Source organism: Mercurialis annua, linkage group LG2 (genome assembly GCF_937616625.2).
Source record: "Mercurialis annua linkage group LG2, ddMerAnnu1.2, whole genome shotgun sequence".
In the NCBI taxonomy this organism is placed as follows: Eukaryota; Viridiplantae; Streptophyta; class Magnoliopsida; order Malpighiales; family Euphorbiaceae; genus Mercurialis; species Mercurialis annua.
The window spans coordinates 50,537,616-50,559,786 of NC_065571.1; the positions used below are offsets into that span (position 1 = coordinate 50,537,616).

At 36.3% G+C, this 22,171-nt stretch overlaps 3 protein-coding genes across 3 annotated transcripts; 2 read left to right on the forward strand and 1 right to left on the reverse strand.

Moving 5' to 3' along the window:
- Positions 1–824: 824 nt before the first annotated feature.
- LOC126668874 (uncharacterized) lies at positions 825–3,573 on the forward strand. The gene is made up of 2 exons (XM_050362088.2): positions 825–869; positions 1,108–3,573. Exons 1-2 carry the CDS (start codon positions 836–838, stop codon positions 3,498–3,500), a joined length of 2,427 nt encoding a protein of 808 aa, XP_050218045.1. The 5' UTR covers positions 825–835; the 3' UTR covers positions 3,501–3,573.
- Positions 3,574–7,067: 3,494 nt separating this feature from the next.
- LOC126670630 (uncharacterized) lies at positions 7,068–15,454 on the reverse strand. The gene is made up of 10 exons (XM_050364404.2): positions 13,881–15,454; positions 12,706–13,179; positions 12,315–12,616; positions 10,444–11,166; positions 10,081–10,359; positions 9,735–9,896; positions 8,710–9,648; positions 8,402–8,617; positions 7,866–8,126; positions 7,068–7,611 (listed from the first exon to the last, which is right to left on the reverse strand). The coding sequence occupies exons 1-10, from the start codon at positions 15,301–15,303 to the stop codon at positions 7,276–7,278; spliced, it is 5,115 nt and encodes a 1,704-aa protein (XP_050220361.1). The 5' UTR covers positions 15,304–15,454; the 3' UTR covers positions 7,068–7,275.
- An 848-nt stretch (positions 15,455–16,302) lies between these two features.
- Positions 16,303–21,660, forward strand: LOC126668684 (protein FAR1-RELATED SEQUENCE 6-like). The gene is made up of 5 exons (XM_056104702.1): positions 16,303–16,357; positions 16,423–16,557; positions 17,865–18,261; positions 18,695–18,875; positions 19,452–21,660. The coding sequence occupies exons 1-5, from the start codon at positions 16,303–16,305 to the stop codon at positions 21,456–21,458; spliced, it is 2,775 nt and encodes a 924-aa protein (XP_055960677.1). The 3' UTR covers positions 21,459–21,660.
- The last annotated feature ends 511 nt before the right edge of the window (positions 21,661–22,171 follow it).

Below are 22,171 nucleotides of genomic sequence, written 5' to 3' on the forward strand. Positions count from 1 at the left end.
AAGAACGTGATTAAATTAAAAAACGTGTAAAATTTGTGAATTTTTATGACATTAACCCAATTTTAAATATTAAGCATTAAATTAATGAATGAGATAAATATTAAAAATCATTTTAACTTTATTTTATTAGTAAGTGGAGAGTGTTTTTAAACGCCGAGCTGAGTGAATTTGTTTGATATGATTTAGCGACTCTAGGTCAGGGGCGGAACGAGGGAGGGTCGAGGAGGGTCGGCCGACCCTCCCTCGCCGGAGAAATACAAGGGACCGGTGCTATTCTATCACCGGTCCCCTTTGTCTTGACCCCCAGCAGATCGAAGATCTGCTGGGTTGCTTCCTTCAAACCAGTTGCAGCGGCAGCGCTGCAACTGGTTTATTTTTTTTAGGGTTTTAAAGGGCCGAACGACATGTCGTTCGGCCCTTTTTTAATTTATTTTTTTTTGTCCAAACGACAAGTCGTTTGGCTCATAGCCAAACGACTTGTCGTTTGGACCAAGCGTTTGAAACAGAAACAGTGAGGTCTGTTTCTGTTTCAAACGAAACAAATCATGAAAAAAGGCTGAATGAAGCCCTTCTTTTCTCCCTTCTTTCTCTTTTCTTTTCTAAACCCTAATCATAAAATTGGATCTCTTTCACTCAATTAATCACTCTATATCACTTAATTCTTAAACTCATCCTTATTTCTACTCAACTATCAAAAGGTATTGTGATTTGTTTTTTTCTATTTTAACCTAGTTTTTTTATATTTTTCTATTTTTACATAATTAGTTAGTTTTGTTATATTATCTAACAATAATCTTAAATTATATCTTTTTAGGTCATATATATTGATTTTGCAATGTCAAGTAGTGGGTTTGACAAAACTTCTACAAGTAAGTTTTTTACAATTATTGTTTATTTTTACCATTAATTATATATTGAAATTGGTGTGTTGATGATGAATCATAGATGATAATTTTTTATATGTTAATTGTTATATAAATGAATTGATTTGAATGTCGATTAGTTTTTATGTTTTGTACTAGTGAATTGATTGATTAAATTGATTGAATAATTAGCTTGATGAATTAGATAATTAAATTGATAGATTTTTTTTGTTAATTTTGTAAGGTAAATCAAGAAATACAAATATATTGAATTTTTTCAAGCCTAGAAATGTTGATTCGAGTACTCCTTCATCTTCTGAGACGACTAATATGCCACAAAAGAGAAGTCGGGTAGAATTTAATCCTAATGAACTTATTGTTGATCCTGGGCTTCGACCGTGTATTGATGATTATGATGTGGGAATTAGAGACCAAGTTAGAAGACAATACTTATTAAAGGGTCCGTGTCAACCATATGGTCATAATTTTCCAAAAAAAAAACAAGCAACAGAAATGAGAAGTTTTATAGAGACATGGTTTAAAAAGTTTATTTGGTTGGAATATAGCGTAGAGAAAGATGCTGCATTCTGTTTGTATTGTTATCTGTTTGCAAGTCCAGGTTCAAAGAGTGAAACTTTTACAAGAAAAGGATTTAGCAATTGGAAAAAGGCAACAGAAAATTTTAATGACCATGTTGGTGCAGTAAGCAGTGTTCACAATGACGCAAGACGTCATTGTGAGGATTTTCAGAATCAACGCCAAAGCATTTCACATGTTTTGACCACTCAAAGTCGTGAAATGGAAAATGCTTATCGTACTCGTTTGACAGCAGTGTTAGAAGTTGTTCGCATTCTTCTTTGGCAAGGTTTAGCATTCCGTGGTCATGATGAGACTCTTGAATCTTTACAAAGGGGGAATTTTCTTGAGGTAGTGGCATGGTATGCCAAGATGGATGAAACAGTCAGAAATGTCATCGGTGGTAATGCTCCTGGGAATAACCAACTGACATCTCCCAAGATTCAAAAAGAATTAGTTAGTTCTTGTGCCTCACAAGTAACATTAGCCATTCTTACTGAACTTGGAGATAGGAAATTCTCTTTACTAGTGGACGAGGCTCGGGATTGTTCTGTAAAAGAACAAATGGCAGTGATGATAAGGTTTGTGAATAAGAAAGGTGAAATAATCGAGAGGTTTCTCGCCATTGAGCATGTTAGTGACACTTCATCGCGTTCTTTAAAAGCGGCTGTGGATATGTTGTTTGCTCGGCATAATTTATCTATTTCTAGATTGCGAGGTCAAGCATATGATGGAGCATCCAACATGAGGGGAGAGTTTAATGGGCTGAAGGCACTTATTCAACGAGAAAATCCTTTTGCTTTCTATGTCCATTGTTTTGCTCATCAACTGCAGTTGGTGATTGTTGCTATTTCAAAACATATTCCGGTTGTTGCTGAATTTTTTACTAACATCAGTATGATTGTTACTATTGCTGGTGCTTCTTGCAAAAGAAGAGATGAATTAAACAAACATAGGGATGCTGACATTTTTGAGAAATTAGAGACTGATGAGCTTACTACAGGAAAAGGGCTTAATCAACAGACTAATCTTGCAAGACCTAGTGATACTCGTTGGGGTACACATCATGTCACTTTAGCCCGTTTGTTGTCTATGTGGAGTTCAGCCTTATATGTGCTTGAAAGGGTTTATGAAGATGGAATTGAACCAGAGTCGAGGGGCAAAGCAAGTGCCTTGATTAAACTGATGGAAGACTTTCACTTTGTATTTATTCTGCATCTAATGCTTAAATTATTGGGTATAACAAATGCATTGTCGCTTGCCTTGCAACAGAAAGATCAGAATATTGTTAATGCGATGAACTTGATAGAAGTTTTGAAAGTAAAGCTACAAAACTTGAGAGACAGTGGATGGGATGCTTTGATACATGAAGTCACCATGTTTTGTAACAAGCATGGCATTGTAGTGCCAGATATGGAAGATCAGTTTCTTATTCCAGGACGGTCACGTCGTGCAAGGAACTTGGTAACTTGTTATCATCATCATAATGAGGTTTTTCTTCCTGTGATTGATTTGCTTGCTGTTGAGATGAATAATAGGTTTTCCGAATCTAGCACTGCATTATTAAGGTACATCTCATGTCTTGATCCAAGAGATTCTTTTTCTAGATTTGATCAACACAGTTTGATTTGCCTTGCTGAACTTTATTCTGATGATTTCTCTGCTATTGACTTGCAATTTTTGAGAGAGGATCTAGATACATACATTTGTGAAGTAAGAACAAGTTCTGATTTTACTAGTTGTGAAGATCTTTCTGTCCTGGCAATTAAGATGGTTCAAACTGGTAGACATTTAGTGTTTCCATTGGTTTATCGTTTGATTGAGTTGGCTTTGATCTTACCGGTAGCTACCGCATCTGTTGAGAGAGCTTTTTCTGCAATGAAGCACATCAAGTCAGATTTACGGAACAGCATGGCAGATGAGTGGTTGAATGATTTAATGATTTGCTTCATTGAGAGGGCGATATTTGCTTCCATCGATAATGAAGACATTTTACAGCATTTTCAAAATAAAGAAAACCGGCGAATTCAACTTCCACCTCTTGCCCTTTCTAATTCTTAGTGTTTTTTTAATTTTTTTATGTTATTTATTATTATCAACTCAATATTTAACATTTTTATTTAACAATTTTTTTATTTAATGTACTTTTATATTTTTATGTGAAATCTCGACCCTCTTAATTTACAATCCTGGTTCCGCCACTGCTCTAGGTAGCACAGAAATAAAAAACAGAAATGACACGAAACAGATATAGAGAAACGCTAATTTTTTTAAATGAAGGATACGAAACATAAAGGAAACGTGTAAATAATAAAAATATAGGAATATATTTATAATATTAGAAACTATAAAATATTAAATATATTAAATTTTATTTACACATATATACCAATTAATAAAATAAATCAAATATAATTCAAGCCAACAAAAATAAGAAGATAATTTTTATTGTAACTAAAGTAAACAATAAAATGATGATTTAAAAAATTATTTATTAAGAATTTTTAGATTTTTTTACGGCTATCTATTTTTTTTATTTATAGAAACGACTCAAAACGTTTCTTTATGAGTTTCTAAGAGTTTCCGACTTCCAAAACGGGACACGCAATTTCATCAAAGTTTCTGTGCTTCTTAGCAACGGCTTTAAACTTTTTTGATCATTCGTGCCAATTTTAGGGGTAAAGGCTACTTTGTTGGGAAAATAACAAAACTATACAAAAAGAGGAAGAAAATAACAATAATGCTAAATTTGCTGAAATATTACATGAGCACCTCAAAAAAATAAAAGTTTACACTTAATACCTAACCAATGAGAATGCAACATATGGCACACACAAAACAAATGAAAAAGGTCAAAAACGCGTCAGAATAATCAAAAACGCGTCAGAAGCGCGTCTGACATGCGACTGACACGCGTGTCAGCACTGTATGTCAGCCACGCGTCATTTTTTCAAAACTATTAAAACATGTATCATTTTATGTATCTGTTACGTATCGGATATGTATCAAGGACATATCTAATTATTATTTTTTCATATTTATAAAATAAAAATAAATAAATATATTATTAATATGTATTATTTATGTGTTTTTAAGGTGTATGTATAATATATTTTAAATTAAAAGATATATGTATCACGTGCTTTAATTAAAATTCACGCATTAAATAATATCAATAACATTTTGATATCATAAAAATAATAAGTCATGATTTCCTTAACTCAACTTTTATGAATATAAACATCTTTATATACATGTGATATACAAAAAAAAGAAATAATAACAATATTTATCCACTTCAAATTTGTCGCTATTGATAAAAATACTATATATATTATTAATATGTATTATTTATGCATCTCAAAACTATATTATTAATATTTATTATTTATGTATCTCAAAAACTATTCAAACGGACACAATTTACTTCACGACTATTTTCATTTTCCAGCTCTAATGAATTACAACAACTACTATTCACAATGTATCAGAGATTTATCGATAATACCACATCTCAAAATACACACATAATACATATATTAAAATAAAAAATATACGTCTAACTATTTTTGATATGTACAAAAGATGTGTCAAATATGTATAATATTTGTATTTGAGTTATATATTCAACGCATTGAATATATAATTTACGAGTAGTTGAAATGTATCTATAACATATATTAAAATAAAAAATATGTCGCATGCTCTGTAAATTGTATAAATTATTTATCAATGATACGTATTAAGAATATATTTATCATGTTTTAATTGTATATGAAATATATATCTAAAAATACATCTAAAAGACATATATATTTATATAACATATATTTAAATATTCTTTGAACTATTTTTATATGTATTGATGATGTATCCGAGATGTATCGAAAATGTATAGGAGATATACCGAAAATGTATCTTGAAGGCATTGAGTTACCACTATTGACGAGAAGACACAGATCAAAAATATATTTATCATGTATTACATATTAAAGATTTATCTAATAAATACATTTAAGAAACATGTCAAACATGTTTGATGAATTAATATATATTTAAAAACAAATGTATTTGAGCTGATTCTGACATGTATTAGATATGTATAAAATATGTATCTGATATGTATTTCGAAAACAGTCACATATTATTAATGAACCTTATTGAAAAAAATATATCTCAGATACATCTATACATTTGATATATAATCTTATAATTATTTAAAGTAACAATATAAAAAATGATATATTCACATAAAAAAATATAACTGATACATCTTCAATACATAACGAATACATAGCAAATATAATTTTAATATCCGTGTTTTTCCGACGTGTTCCGATGACTTTTCGGTCATGTCTTCAAATTGGACCACCTTGTTGTTGTTGTTTGGCCAGATGAAACTGCCTTGGGGTTTGCATATTTTGAAACCACTCTTCAGCCTTTCTATTTTGCTGCTTCGTCCTTTGTGTGTTGTTCTTCTGATTTCTTGTGTTCCACTGTTTATGGCAATTCCATTATTGTTGCTTCTGATGATTCTTTTCTGCCTCCTTCCTCCTTATCCATTCTTGTGTTTAGCTTCGCCTGCATTTATTGCACTTAATTTGAATCAATATATAATTAATGCACCACATGCAATTAATCCAAAATAATCTCATGTATATACAAAGTTAATCATTAGACATTCAGTTCAGTTAACATAAATGTCATCTCGCCGGAGAAATAAATACGCCACGTCAGCATCCACCGGTCCCAACTATCTAAATCGCCGGCGACCGACGATCCTCCGTTATCTCTCCGGCGAACATTTGGAATCTTATCAGACAGTGCATCCACAGAAGAGAAAGAAGAAGCAGAACATGGAGACTAAAGCAACCGATTCAAGCGTTGTGATTAAGCTCCGCACGACGTCGTCTATTGCCATCGACAAATCAAACTCTGCCAATGACGAGTATGAACTCGACATGAACTGCGGCCACCGGAGAAACGATGATAGTAAGGCGGTGGAAGTTCCAATATCTAACCCTAGCCACCTGAACGTGGACCACCTCCCCACCATTTTCGATTTGATCTGTTTGCTGTCTCTATCACAACGCTTGAAGAGATGCAGAAAGTGGGTTGATTGTAATTGGAGTGACACACGTAGAATAGGGATGCTTTTCGTACAATATGTAAAATAATGCGGTTTTTAGCTCATAAAAGTAAAGAAAAAATTAGCATTGATGAAAGATTTTGAGACCATTAGCAAAAATGTAAAAGAAGCCCGTTATTAGCCCATTTGTGTAATTTTCTCTACTTTGTTCCTACAGTTCCAAGTGGGGAAAGAGCCTTAAGGGGGCCCGTTTTATGGTCCAGGAAGATGTGAAATTTAACAGTAATTTGAACCATAAGATTCCCGCCAGAATGGTTGTACATGGTAGCCTAGGTTAGACAGAGCTAAGATAAGAAAACAACGTCAACTACAGCATTCAAAACAACAAAAAGCTCAAGACTCAACCTCACTACTATCATCAACAAAACTGGCATTTTATATAAAGGTTGGCAGAACCACAAAACAATTTTGGGATTCAAAAGGAATCGGTTAAATTGCTATTGCAGCGTATGAAGGATAAGGTAAAATGGAACGCATGATCAGCAAAACTTTTCAGATGCCTATAATTAACTTATATCAAAGAGAAGCAAAATAAGTAGGGCATTTGCAACTGTGAGGACCGCCCTCTCTTCCTTTTCTCTCTCCATCTCTCACCCGAGATTGTATTATTCTTTCTTTCAAGCGTTCCATACAGTTCCTACCAGTTAAAATGCCCAGAAATAACTCAAAAACATTGTGAATATGAATCTAAGTGTGGCTGAACCAGGGACCCACCGCACCATTTACGTGACCATTGCTGTGGATTCCGACACCATTTGGGATAAGTGAGGGAGGCAATCCAACTGCCATTGGAGGTGGAGCAGCAGGGTACAACCCGTGATTGTGCGGGAGGCTCACTAGAGGACTGCCACCTGGATTACCCTTACGCTGTTGGAGAGCATGGATCTGCCTGAGGCCTTCCTCGTGGATACGAGATATCGTCTCCAACTCCTTCATTGATAGAGCTTCCAACCCAGCACCGTAAAGAGGAGCATGTCTCGACATTTCTTCTTGAAGTGAATTCTCCAGGGTGTGAATATATTGCTGCCAAAGCCATTTAAAACAGTGAGTGGCAGTTAGATGCGTCTAAAAAATAGAATTTGTTTGTCTTGAACATCTATATCAAAAGTATTAATTAGAAGGCCTACAACATCAAGTAAATCTAGAGCATATATTCATTTTCATTTAATTCATCTTAATTTTGTAAACTATATGACGGTCGAGTTGCATAATAATGGTTTATAAAGCAGATTGTTATGATTAGTCAAAGAATAAGATAACCAAGTAAAAGCAAAAACCTGGCAGGCCTGCAATTTGGACTCCATTCCGTCAATATATGCTTCACATCTAGCAACCTGCTCTTCTTTCTCCCTCTTTTCTCCTTCAGTTTGCCCAACTGTGTGTGTCAATCTCCGAACTTCATCCTCCAGTGATTGTCGGATTTCCTCCCGAGTCACCTTCTCTGTGGCATAACGTTTCAGTTCCTCATCAAATCTTTTCCGTGCAGCTTCAGCACTCTTTAGCCTTTCAGCAAGAGCATTTTTCTCTTTGACCACTCTCTGCAACATTTACAGATTATCGTCATAAATGGCAGGAAAACAAAAAGGCAGAAGAGCATAGCCAAACAATTAACTTTTTTCCAATGCATAAACCCTTGTCCCTCCGCCCCAAAAGTAAACAGATGATGAAATCTGAGAGATCAACAATCAAAATTGAAGCAAATACACAACAAAAAAGAGAAGCATGTGTCAAACATGAACTTTACTGGCCCACAATTAAATGGAGGAAGTAAGTCGACTGTCTCTATGTTAGTGCAAAAGAATGCATATGCTACCTTTAATTCATCCCGTTTGCGGGACTTCAATTGACAGAGCTGTGTTTCGGCATCATGCAGACGATCCTGAAGAACCTTCTTTTCAGAAGTAACCTTGGCTAATTCATCATCCCGCTCCGATCGCAGCCACTCAAGCTGACTTTCAACTTCTTGTATTTGTTCAGTAAGTTCCTTTTTTTCCCGACCAGAGCGATCGATCTCAGCCCTCATTTCAGACTGCCCATCATCAGAGAGGTCAGTACTAACAAATGCCAATAGCTCAGATAGCATTTCAATAGACATATCATCAATTGAGAAATATGAGGTACCTTGAGTCGATTGTTGGTGGCCTCTGACTCGACCAATTTTTGTGACAGTGTGGCTTTTTCCCGAACCATATTAGAAATTTCTACCTTCTTCTCTTCACGCATGCGAATAATTTCATCCTCGCTGGCACACAACTGGTGCCAAAGAGCTGCCCTATCAACATTAGCAAGCTCAGCAACCTCCCGCATCATGCTCAAAACAGGTTTAACAATTTCTTGTTCCTCACAGACCAAAAAAACCAATGTATCCAAGTCCAACTCCACATCACGACTATTATCAGTAGTACTCGTGGCACGATCAACTAGTCTCTTTAGCATCCTCCCTCTGTAGGTTTCATCAGCAAACCACTTGAACAATATTGTGTACAGCATTTTCACAAATCCTTTTACGCAAGGTTCCCGTGAAAGAGCTAATGTCTCAGCAAGGCCAAGAACAACATTGAAATCGTCCCTTGGGATTCTCAGATGTTTGCTGGCTTCTCCTTCCACCAAACCATCTGCATGCTGAAAATTCTCTGCAACAAATCTGGCACTGAAATTCAATCTCTGAGTGAGACGCCTTTCCAAGACCATGGCCACAGACTGGGCAACAATTGTACCTCGAGCTACAGCTCTTTCAAATGTTTGAGAAGCTTCAACAGCAAGACAAGGTATAGATAACATCTCAATCAAGATATGAATATCAGAAAAATGGCATGTATTATGGAAAGCCTGTTCATCCACCATTTGCAACCTTTCAGGAGTTGCTCCATTTTCACCAAATAGGAAAAGACCACAAGGTGATGCTGAACTGTCATCCCCATAGTCATCATCACATTCAATATCTCTAAGTATCGTTTCAGCAACATCTCCCCAACTATTAACAATTTTATTCAAAAAATCCAGGACGCAAGGTGAGACCTCAGCACCCAAGTTTTTTAGCCTAACTCGAACTGCCCTGACCTAGAAATTAAAACAGAGACATTATATACTGAAAATAAAACACTTTCAGAACAATAGAATAAGATTTTTAAATCGGAAATAGTTACTGCTTCAAGAAGATGCTGGCACTGGGATGCAGCTTTGAATATAAAATCTATGGTTGCAACAAGGGGTTCATCATTTGAGTCGGACATAAGCTCGAAAGCTTGAAAGAGAATGCGTTCCCAAACATCACTGCCACATTCCAATTGGCTAAGAGCACCAAAAACCTGAGAAACAAAAACCAGTAGAGTCATGCAATGAAATGTAGCAGGGGGGAAATGACAGATAAGAATAAGCATATCACTGTCATAATTGAGATAGATGCTGCAAATGTGCCTTATTTAGCATTCAGTCAAACAACACAATCAAGTAAAGTAAACGAACAAAACATTTCTAAAAAGTGTATCTTACAGGTATCCTTAGTGCAGGTTCTGCATTAGCCTGTTGGAGTCTTTCAAGAAGTGCACAAGCTGCAAGTGGATGCTCTGAATGTTCAACCAACTTGGGAACTAACGCTACGAGATCTGGCTGCAGATGTTTAGGAGCTTTATCCAATACAAGAGCAATCTTCTGTGCAGATTGAGGCCTTCGTTTTGGCTCTGGACAGCCTGGTGGAACGGCTCCATCAAGGGCTCTCAGTGAGTTCACAATCAATCCTAAGAGCTCCTCTGATTGTTCTGGCCACTTGGTCTGAAAATTCAACTTTCAAACTAGTCAGTGTATATCAAAAAATGTAAGGAAGATGGTCAATCGTGCAGTTTGTAAAAAGAATACCTTAGACCGAAGAGAAGCATTTTCCAAAGAACCTCCAGCTGTTGTTATTGGTGGAGATATAGGCTGTCCAGGAAGAGCCTTCCTATGCACATCAATGCCATTTGCATCAGAGCTTTGTACAGCAGAGGCACTTGTAGTATCATCTACACTAGAATCCAATCTCTCATATACAGGAAATTGAGCAGATTCTGTTGCTCCACTTTCTCTATCAGATTCCAATGGGCTGGTGGCACCGCTGCCATCAACAGAATGCTTTGAGTTTACATCAGATGAATCGTCATTGCAGCTTCCTTCGGAAGGTTGACAGCATTCAACCATAATGTCCAAAAGTAAATCTATAATTGCTTGTTGCAAAACCTTAACTCCCATCAACAAATTCATCAAGCTGGGGGAAGATTCATCAGCTTTTGTGCTCTTCTTTCCATCATTGCTACCAGAAATTTTTGTTGGAAGAAGTAATCGCTTTACTTTAGCAGGATCATCCAGATACACACGTAATCCAGTCAGAAAACCAGCAATTGCCCCAGCATCCATTAGAAGCTTTTCTCTTAGTGTAACCTGTGGTTGTGAAGGATTATCTCCATAAGTGAGGTGGAACCCCGCTCTAGAAAGAAGATTTCTAAAAATATCTTCTTCATCTCCACTTATTCCTTCACTGTCTTCAGAATCAATAAGTTCATCAGGATCAGTTGTTAGTTCCTGATCATCCTCAGAGGCAAAAACCTTAAAAAAGCAAAACAGCAGTTATAACCAGCTCCTGACAAGATGCTATGCCTAAGTTATAAAGAATCCTAAAAAAAATGCAATCCTCTTTCCAGCAGGCACAGACTAAGCTATGTTTGGTTCATGGAATAGGTCCGGAATAGAATAGCTATTCCGTTATTGAATAGTTATTTCTCACTTTGGTTCATGGAATAGTAACTCATGATTTTGTGGAATAACTACTCCTCTCAAAAAGTAAAGAATCAAAAAGTAAAGAATACCTATTCCATTCCTCATGGAATAGCTATTCTATTCCATGCTATTCCATTCCATGAACCAAACATTGCCTAAAAGACTAGAGCATGTAAAAACAAAATGAAAAAGGGAAGAGATTCCTTCACATGTCTAGTACTCCTCGTGAAAAGCATACTGGCGGTTATCACTTTCTTTTAGATAAAAGAATGCTCAAAATTGACAGGAAATTATGCTTAATTATATAAGAAAAGGACTCCACTAGAACTAGTTAACAAAGCTAATAAAAAATCTCAAGCATTTCACAACTTTACTGGTATTGAGGTGCTTACTGCTGCCTCAAACAGTTATTAACTTGTAAATTGTAATAATATTCTGAAGCATAGTGCGTTTGTATTAAACTAAAAAAAATGGTTCTGATACTTCTAAATAAATGTCCAGTCATATCTACTTGTATCTTTATTTTAAGGTTTTCCAATGATGCTGGACATAAACAGGAGTAAAGTACAAGAAAACCAGTGAGAAAACATGCATCGTACAACTAATAGAAATAAGAAATGACAAAAATTATCAAATTCAAAGATTGTAGAAACAAAATAGATACAAGCTCCACAACTCACGGTTACGCTCAATGCTGCACATAGCATATCAAAAGATGAATGAAGTAGGTGGAAAAATGTCAAATGTGCACAAAAGTGCCTCGAATATCAGTAGTCTTACCTCCAATGTGGTGTTTTTATCTCAAATTTAGATTGTAGCTATCCTAAACAATTTAATAATTTATTATTCATTAAAGCATCCAATGAATAACATGTGCACAACAAATATTACACCGCAGTTGAAAAAAATAAAAAAATGCAAAACACAAATATAAGTGACACACAGCTAAATAGACAAATGGCCATATAAATTCTAACCTCTAGATCTGCAAAATCAAACCAAGGACAGCAGTCCAGTATTTCACAAACAAAAACAACAGTATCACGCACAAGGAAACCCGCATCTGCTTCCAGCATGTCTGAAACCTTCATAAATTGCAGGACAGAGTTATTCCATGTCTTCGTACAAATAGAAGACTCCTTCCACACAGTTTTGGCTGGATTCTTTTGATTAACCACAGCCATCCTATATCTGACCCAAAAGTTTTTATCTGGATCAGTGCCAGCTGACTGATCACTCTCTAGATAAATACATATGGTGTCAAAGGATTCATACACACCTGCATCAGGAAAAATACGGACCATCAGTGGAATAGAAAAGTGGACAGCCACAATGTCAGTAGACGGACGCCTAGATATTAAAACCCACCAATCCGAAGCTCACATCCCCCAGCTTGAAAGAACTTGCTGAAGATTTTCCGGGTTTCCATAATCTCTTTGAAAGACAAGAAGTTTTCCACTTTCCATGTAAATGAACTTCTTTTTCCAGCCCTATCAATCTGGTTCCCAGGAACTGTCCCCTCAGCATCCTGCTCAGTAAAATCATGCATCACTGATGTCTCTTTTAAAATGAGAACCTCAGCAGAGAATACAACAGTATCCTGAACTAGAAACCCAGAATCCTGATCAAATAGGCTAGTAAGAGTTACAAATTCACGCCAACCCCAATCTTTTGCAGCTTTGGAATATCGATTTTGAGATTCCTTTGTCACAGACTTTTCCTCCGTCCTTTGGTTCACCACTGAAAGGCGATGGCTCACGAAACAGCTCCAATCACTAGATGTATTTCGTGAGTCTGTAACTTCAAGAAAAACTGAAAGGTGGCATGGTGGCTGAGACTGCCCTGATACCACCAACAGTGCAGCAAAGTCTCATTAGTTTACTCTAATACCAGCAAATATATAAAAAAAATATTCATCAATTTCCTCTATTACATAGTCTAGAAAAAGTTAGCTTCGCTCACATACCACAACATCCGAAAACTGAATGCATGAAGGCAAACAATGTCTTCACTTCCAAATACAAATTTAAACAACACCAGACACAAGAATCTACAATCCAACATATAAAAGAATAGAAAACGACAACCACGAGCAACTACAGTTGCAGTAACAATGTAACATAAATCAAGGATAGAGGATCAGCATTGAGGATTTGTCAACACTTGTATATCTAAGGAATTTACACTATCATAGTGTAATATGTTCAAATACTACCAAAAACACAGATTTAAGAGTAAACAGTACACATATGGATAGAATCAGTGAAACAGCTCACTTTAAGTAAGCAAATAAACAACAATCATGAGCAACTACAGTTCCAGTTACATAAGTCCGGGATAGAGGATCAGCATTGACGATTTATCAACACTTGTATATCTAAGGCACTAATAGTCAATAATCCTCATTCATCCATACTAGAAAGGCCTACTGCAAATTGCTCCAAAATTTAAAAATTACATCCGGAATTAGTGAATTACAAATCAATGAAAAAATCACAACAATCTACTTGGGACCAACTATAACAATTAAAACTTTACTTTACCTCGGGGATAAACAATGAGACGGCAATCCCTATTCCCAATCTGAAACCGCCTGCTCTTGATGCAAAGACCTGTAATCTTCCGCTTCTTCAAAATATCTTTCAATCTTGTAAAATTTTCAATCCTCCAAGTAAATTTCCCCATATGTCCATCAGATTTCCTTACTCCGCTCCCACTCCTCCCTCCAATTAATCCCCCATTCTTCGAGAAGCTACTAAACTCTTTAATCACATGAAATGAAGTACTGAAAACAGCAGTATCGTCCACCAAAAACCCTGATTCTGTCCCAACAAAATCACACATCTTCATAAAATCATTCCACCCCAAACTCGTATTATCCCCAGTCTTATTATCAGCAGCGAACCTTCCATAACTATCCCTATGCATATGATTAGAACCAGGCTTTTGATTTAGAACCGACATTCTAAACAAACACCAACAACTCCTATCAGAAGCAACCGTCTTCTCAGTATCCTTACTCTCCAAACACATAGACAAGTAATCATGCCCATTAACAGAACTCTGATAAACACTAATCCTCAAATTACACTCGCCAGCTGGGAAAACCGGACTCATAATCTTCTGCGTCTTAATCATCTCCTTAAACAAACTAAAATTATGCACTTTCCAAGTGAACTTCCCGCTCAACACATCAGATACAGGACCAGCAACAACTGGAGACGAAATAACAGAGGACGAACTCAATGCAGATTGCAATTCACTATTATTATTACTGTTGTTATTACTGTTATTACTACTGTTATTATCGCGTATAAAACTAACAGACTCGTGAAGTATCAAGATATCGGCAGTAATAAGAACAGAATCAATGCTATTAGTAGTCGATAAATAACCTAATTTCGAATCGAAAATAGTAGTGGAAGGAGTAAAATCACACCAACCGTGTGATTTCTTTTTACTCGAAAACCGATGCCACGAATCGCGGTGAATAGTTTTGGAATCATCAATTAGGTTAACAATAGACAACCGATAGCTAGCGAAACAGTCCCATTTCGAAGAAGAAGTACCGCGCGGGTCCATGATTTGTAAATATATAGAGATATAGCCAGGTAAAGCCTGTGAGTCACCTTTAGGGTAAATTAACAAACGGCAATCGTAACCGCCTACCTCGAAATACTTACTCCACAGTGCTCTCGCTTTTATTTTCGGGAAATTATTAACTGTCCATTTGCAAACGGCGGCGTATTCGCCTTTGCGATCGACGGTTACCGTTTCTTGTGCTCCGTTACTTCCATCTCTTGTCGACCCCACCGCTAGGTCTTCCGGCTGTGTAATTGATGATGATGAGGAGGAGGAGGTGGAAACTGATGTCGCCGGAGGTGACTGGCAGGTTATCGATGTGGCGGCGGAGGAGGAGGTGGATAACGGCGACGACGGCACGGCCTCCGATGAAGAATGCTTCATTGAGCGGTGTTTGTTTGGCCTTTTTTTGGGGGTTCTGGTTTTGATCAATTTATAAGAGAAAAGAGAGGAGAGGTTGATATTGTGGTTAGAGAAAGGGTAAGACTGGCTTTGGACAATCACCGGCGCATTTTAGTTAGCCTGCGCTTTTTTTATTTTTTTTTATTGAGGTGAGGGAGGAGGTGATGATGATCTGGTACGGGTGGCTGTATGTTTTTGTTGTATGACAAGTGGGTGTATGCCGTAGGCTTACTGTATCGTAAGAATACACGTGTGTATGACCCGTTAGAGGATTGGAAATGGGTTCGTCAGCTTATAGGGCATGGATAGTTGTAGCCTATGTTGTGTGTGCTGTCGAATTGGGAATTTTTTTTTTTTGTCGGAAGATGGTTTCATCTATAGATTAGAAAACGACTACGAGAGTCTCAAATCTAGCCACGTAAATGGGACTAGAAAATTACAATATAGAGGCTATTTGACTACATAATGTGTCAGCCAAAATAAAATACCAAAAATCTAGATCTAAAAATAAATCTAGATAAATAGGTACAAATTTATAAATTTAAAAATTACAACAAGAAATCCTTAGATTTACATATATCGTCGGGAGTAATATTCAAGCTGTAAAAATTAAATTTACAAACTAATCTTGCAAAAGGAAACACAAAAAAATTCAAATTTTGTCGGCGCTTGTTCTGATCGGCTTCTAAACGAAGAACCACCAAGCGATTGAAGGATGCAAAATTCGGATTATAAGTGTTAAGATTTCATGTTGAAATCAAGAGCAAATACCTTGTAAAGCTTCCCATTTGAAGAAGAATGACCCATTTAGGGTGAATAGAAACCCATATAGGGTAGATGAAATCATAAGGGAGAAGAGAATAAAAAGATAAAGACATAGATATATGAAGATACCATTTATTTATTGAAAAATAGAGAAATTTAGAAGGTGGGGAGGTGATTCTTTGACCAAAAATTGGTCAAAGAATCACCTCCCATGAGATGTGCGGCGGGTGGAGCTTTAGGGTTTGTGGGGGGAGCAGTTTGAGAGAGAAGGGTAGATTTTTTTTATCCGTCGAATTGGGAATTGGATAACTGAATTCGGAGATATTGAATTTTCAGGTTTTGAAAATAAAATTATAGTACAGCTTGAGGTTATTTTTATACTTGATGAATCACACAACAGATCTGTGCTCCGGGATACTACGTACACCAAAAATAGAGCTCAAAAAGAACGCTGGAGGAGGGTCTTTAGGCGTTTGCTCCGATGCTAAAGTCAGATTTTTTAGTAAGGAAAGAAAAAGAAGAGAAAAAAAAATGGATTGAGTGAATAGAAAGAAGTACCCTAGGGTTGCTCTATAATGTAACTTATATATACCCTATTTGGTGGTCTCCTTTCTCCTGTTAAGTAGGCCCTGTATTATATTTTCGGTATTTATATTTCGGAATATAGGTACGAACGTTGGAGAGTAAGTCATGTTGTCATAGCGGTGATGCTAGATACTGCTAATTCAAAACTCGATATGTGTATCTCGATCATCATAGATCTTTATAAGATAGATTTGTTTATATTTCGTCCAATGATATCCCGGCTATCCATCTAGCATATCCAAGGGCTTCATTTGTTAGACTTAGTGTCCTCTCATTTCGTCGAGGTTGCTTCACCCTATGATCGTACGTTATCAGTACCTATTTTGAAATACAATACTTTTTAAGATTATAACTTCTCAATTCGTTTTTATTTTTTACATTATATATTTTATTTTATTTGATGAAGAGAGAACTCCCAGCATGACCTGACAGTCCTCTCAAGGCGGAACCCGACCATCTATGTAAACTTCTAAAGTGGCCAGTTTTGGCATCCTACCACATGAACTTCCATTTAATATGCGCATTTAACAACTCATCTGAATGCTTACAGCAAGTCTATTATAAGGGTGGGATCTGAATAAATAACTAAGGATAGTAATGGGACGATGATAGGAGTAGAACCTACATTATCGTTGTTTTTCAAGTTATTTACGTGTGTTTAATTATTATTTTTGTACATATCGGGTCTTATTTTTTATTTGCGTGTTTCAGACACTACTGCATAGATTTCACGGAGTTTTAGGACGAATCATAACAAATCGGTAAAGTTTGGACAAGATCGGAGTGTGGATCGATGTGTCGAGCAATTCTAGGGAATTTTTAAATGGCTAACCAATTTAGGATTTTTTTAAAGAGTTTAAATGGCCAACCAATTTAGGAATTTTTAGATGGTTATGCACGATGGTTAGGCACTTAAAATCTCATCGAATTTTTCTCATGCTTGATAGATTTTTTTTTTTGCATCTACTTATTTAAAGGGGGTGATTGTCATTCTCAGTTTTGGCGTCTTTAGTGGAGGATGAAACTTTTTCAAGATTATCCTAACAAACTCCTCTCACATCGTAATTGTGATCAAATTATTAATTGCTTTCTTTATTATTGATTGTCTTTGTTATTAATCATTTAGTATTTTGTGGATTTGTATTCTTGTAAAATCACTTTGTGAATTTGTGTTTATCGTATTGCCTCCAAAGACTTTCTTGCTAGGCGTCGAGTTCTTGACCATGAGGATCGGTTTTGCCTTCACTGTGATGAGGTTGAAACGGGTAATCACATTGTTATTTATTGTCATGTGGCTTGGAAATTTTGGACTGATTTTCTTGCAAAATTTGGTGTTATGGCTTGGTCGATTCCGGGAGATATTTCAAGCTTTTATTATCAGTGGATGGGTTTAGCGAATCACAAATATAGGAAGCTTTGGGTAACTGTTTGGTTTAGCATTTGGGAGATATGTAAAGCTAGAAACAAATTAATCTTTCGCGATGAGGTTACAAGCTCCAAGAATTTGTTTTTTCATTGTATTGATAAGGGTGTGATTCATTATAAATATCACAACCCTCATTTTATTTATGGTGGTAACGATGTTTTCCGGTGCCCATATTTCTTTTCGAAATTCTAGGACTCTTCTTTTTTACCTATCACTTTTTATGATAGTGCTAATATAATCACCATTTATCAAAAAACTTTGTGTTTATTATAGAAAAATACCTATTGTATAAGTTTGGTGTTGAGCTTAAAACACTCTCTTTAATAAATTAAAGAAAATTTCAATTTTTAATTGGGTGGTGGAGTAGAATCAATTTTCGATCGAACCACTCTAAACTATTGTGTTCATTTCTCTAAATCATTAATCTTTCTTCCCATTTTTTAAATAAGCTATTAATTCTAATTTCTAATTCACCCTCTCCTTCAGAGATTTTTCAATTGGTATCATATTGATCCGGTTTTGCAATCTTAGGTCTTTTTGATATTTCGTGCCAAGTTGAGGGGTGAGTTGATCCTTTGTTCAATTAAAAACCTAAAGAAAACAGCATTACTATAGTATAATCCCCACGTGTCAGCTCGTCGAGCAGAAAGAGCTACGGAAGCTCTGTAATCCCAAGTGTGACTCGCACTTTCCTTCAAATCGCCAACTCGGATTCAACTCAGCTTCTTTAATCCCAACGCCAATTCCTGCCTCACCGGGTCTGGCCGAGTGGATCGCTGTAAGACGTTCTTAATTCTTCTCACGTTAATTTCACAATCTTTTAAGGCTCTTAACTTAATTTGACAAATTATTGGATCTGTTTGAGCTAGGGTTCCGGTTTCTTATCCTGTTAATAACAGAGGAACATAAAAAAAATGACTAGTAATTGGATCCCATTTTTACAATTAAAATTCCATGAGAGATATTTAATGCTGTTCCTAAAGTTTTCACAACGATGACATGATGATCGAGCATGATTTATTGTTCAATTTCAAGGTAAAATTTCTGGCTGCACTCTCAATTTTCTGTTCTAGAAAAATTCATGAATTTGAATTTTAGTTGTCTAGCTCAAAATTTGTGATATCAAATTTAAAAACTTATTGTTCTGTAGAAATTGGAATTTAGATATCTACTAAAATTCTTAGTTTTATCATTTTAGTTGCCTCAGAAGATTGAAATGCATCAGAATTTTCTAATGCACTGGTTTCGCCTAGAAACTCGGCATAGGAAATTATTTTGTCATAATCTTCTATTTATTGTCTAAATGCTTAGATTGAGACATTGTTTATTCAGTGTTTCTTCGACTCATATTCAGATGGAAGAAATTTGTCTCAATAACGAGCCATCGTTTGATGAAGGCAACGAGTATGAGGTTGAGGAAGACTGTGGGGTAGCGGAGGAGGACAATGGTACTATCGGAAGTTTTTCGAGGAAAGAACCCCTCCCACCGACCATTGGATTGGAGTTTGATTCTTTCAATGAAGCTTATGATTCTTACAATGTTTATGCCAAGGATCAAGGATTTGGAATCAGAGTGAGCAATTCCTGGTTTAGATCAAAGAGAAAGGAGAGATATAGAGCGAAACTTAGTTGCAGTAGTGCAGGTTTTAAGAAAAAGAGCGAAGCAAACAATCCACGACCCGAAACAAGAACGGGTTGCCCTGCAATGATAGTCATTAGGCTCGTGGACTCAGAAAGGTGGAGAATAGTTGAAGTTGAGCTCGGACACAACCATTCAGTGAGTCCTCAAATTAAAAGGTTTTATAAGTCTCATAAAAAAATGATTGTTGCTGCCAGAAAAGCACAACCACCGCCAGATCCTGTAACAGAAGTACATACAATCAAGTTGTATCGAACAGCTGTGGACCCGTGTAATGAATACTTAAGTATTGATAAAGGAGGAGAGGGTGCCAGTGTTAATTGTGTTGATCACTCGAAACATCTGGAACTTAAAGAAGGAGATGCACATGCGCTATATAATTACTTTTGTCGCATGAAGCTGACGAATCCAAACTTCTTCTACTTGATGGATTTTGACGATGATGGGCGCCTGAGAAACGTGTTTTGGGCTGGTGCTAGATCTAGGTCTGCATATGGTTATTTTTGTGATACAGTTGCAATTGATACAACATGCTTGGCCAACAAATCTGAGATCCCTCTAATTTCATTTGTCGGCGTGAACCACCACGGGCAATCAATACTATTAGGCTGTGGGTTTCTCGGCCACGAGTCAGTTGAATGTTTCTCCTGGATCTTCAGGGCATGGCTTAAATGCATGCAAGGCCGTCCTCCGGAGGTTATCATTACTGATCAGTGCAAACCCTTGCAAAATGCCGTGTCCGAGGTGTTCCCTCAGGCTCGTCATTCTTATAGTCTATGGTACATAATGCAGAGACTTCCAGAGAAGTTGGGAGGGTTGAAGGGATTTGAAGGCATCAAAGAACGACTGAACAAAGCCGTCTATAATTCCCTAAAGATAGCTGAGTTTGAAACTTCTTGGAATGAATTGATCAGGTGTCATGGACTCACCGATAATAAATGGCTGCAAACATTATACGAAGAGCGAGAACGGTGGGTCCCAGTTTATTTGAAAGACATTTCTTTTGCAGGAATGATCCCCATTACAGAAAATGAGAGCTGTAGTGCTTTTTTTGATGGTTATGTACATAAGCATACATCATTTAAGGAATTTGTTGATAAGTATGATTTAGCCCTACACAGGAAGCACCTTAAAGAAGCCATGGCAGATATGGAGTCGAGAAAATCAAGCTTTGAGTTAAAAACAAGATGCAATTTCGAGGTACAGCTCTCTAAAGTATACACTAAAGAGATTTTCAAGAAGTTCCAGTCTGAGGTTGAGCATATGTACTCTTGCTTTAACACAAGACAGGTGAGTGTGAATGGCCCAATAATGACCTACATTGTTAAAGAACGAGTTGAAGTTGAAGGAAACGAGAAGGAGGTTAAACATTTTGAGGTTTTGTACGAGACTAGCCAGGTCGATATCCGATGTATATGCAGCTTGTTTAATTACAAAGGTTATTTATGCAGGCACGCTTTAAATGTTCTTAACTATAATGGTGTCGAAGAAATACCTTCCCGCTACATCTTGCCGCGTTGGTGTAAAGATTTCAAGGGTTTGTGTGTGTCAGATAATGGTTCATGTGATATCGACATGTACAATCCAGTTTACTGGTCAAGTCATTTGTATAAACGTGGTGTTCCGATTGTAGAAGAAGGATCACAATTACCGGATCGTTATAGGATTGCATCACAGGAATTAGAGGATCTGTTGAGCAAACTAAATATTATGGAGAACTAGTGTAAACTATTGAAGCCAACTAACTTATAGAAGCTAGCATGAAATTTCTGGAGTGAATTCTTCTTTAGCCCAGGGTCATGATGGCATGATGCTTTGTTTTTCAGTGACTGGTCTATTTGTACACAATATAGATACAATATATCTTTGTCTTTGTTATTGATGCAACCGAAAGGGTCGATTAGAAATGTACTTAACATTTGTATATTGGAATTATAAATGTGTAACTAGAAAATGATAAATGTAAAATATATAGCGTCCTATAAGGAAATTTCTTGAAAATGCAATTTAGCATTAAGAACAAGATCTTGTAAGTGCTTGAAAAAGTACATGAATATGTTGGCAGTTTCGATAAGGACACTTTCAAATTTTTCGTTCTTACAAACTTACTTTGTCGAGTCTGAGTTTGAACTCTGATACTTGATAAGCTCGCAAGCTTTATTGACCTCATCTATTTTTTACAAGTTTACCCTTGTATATTACAATAACTAAAATAGTTCCTTATACACTCGTTGAAACTCGATAAATTTAATGAGCTCAAGCTCTAGTTTGAGTTGTTTAAAACTCGACTTGAGCTTGAACTCGATTTATTAGACCCGAGCTCATTTGAATATGCAAATACTCAACTTGATTACACCCATGCCATCCATACTTATTCGATATAAACGATCTTTTGCATGTCTTGCAAAACTTAAAAAGAAGAAAAACAGAATCAA

Coding starts and splice junctions, on each gene's coding strand:
- LOC126670630 (XM_050364404.2), bottom strand. CDS start 15,303: ATGAAGCATTCTTCATCGGAGGCCGTGCCGTCGTCGCCGTTATCCACC. Junction 9,897..10,080: donor AACCTGCACTAAGGATACCT/GTAAGATACACT, acceptor TTTGTTTCTCAG/GTTTTTGGTGCTCTTAGCCA. Junction 9,649..9,734: donor GCCAGCATCTTCTTGAAGCA/GTAACTATTTCC, acceptor TTTAATTTCTAG/GTCAGGGCAGTTCGAGTTAG.
- LOC126668684 (XM_056104702.1), top strand. CDS start 16,303: ATGTGCGGCGGGTGGAGCTTTAGGGTTTGTGGGGGGAGCAGTTTGAGA. Junction 16,558..17,864: donor CTGGAGGAGGGTCTTTAGGC/GTTTGCTCCGAT, acceptor TTGCCTCCAAAG/ACTTTCTTGCTAGGCGTCGA. Junction 18,876..19,451: donor GTCTGGCCGAGTGGATCGCT/GTAAGACGTTCT, acceptor ACTCATATTCAG/ATGGAAGAAATTTGTCTCAA.
- LOC126668874 (XM_050362088.2), top strand. CDS start 836: ATGTCAAGTAGTGGGTTTGACAAAACTTCTACAA. Junction 870..1,107: donor GTTTGACAAAACTTCTACAA/GTAAGTTTTTTA, acceptor TAATTTTGTAAG/GTAAATCAAGAAATACAAAT.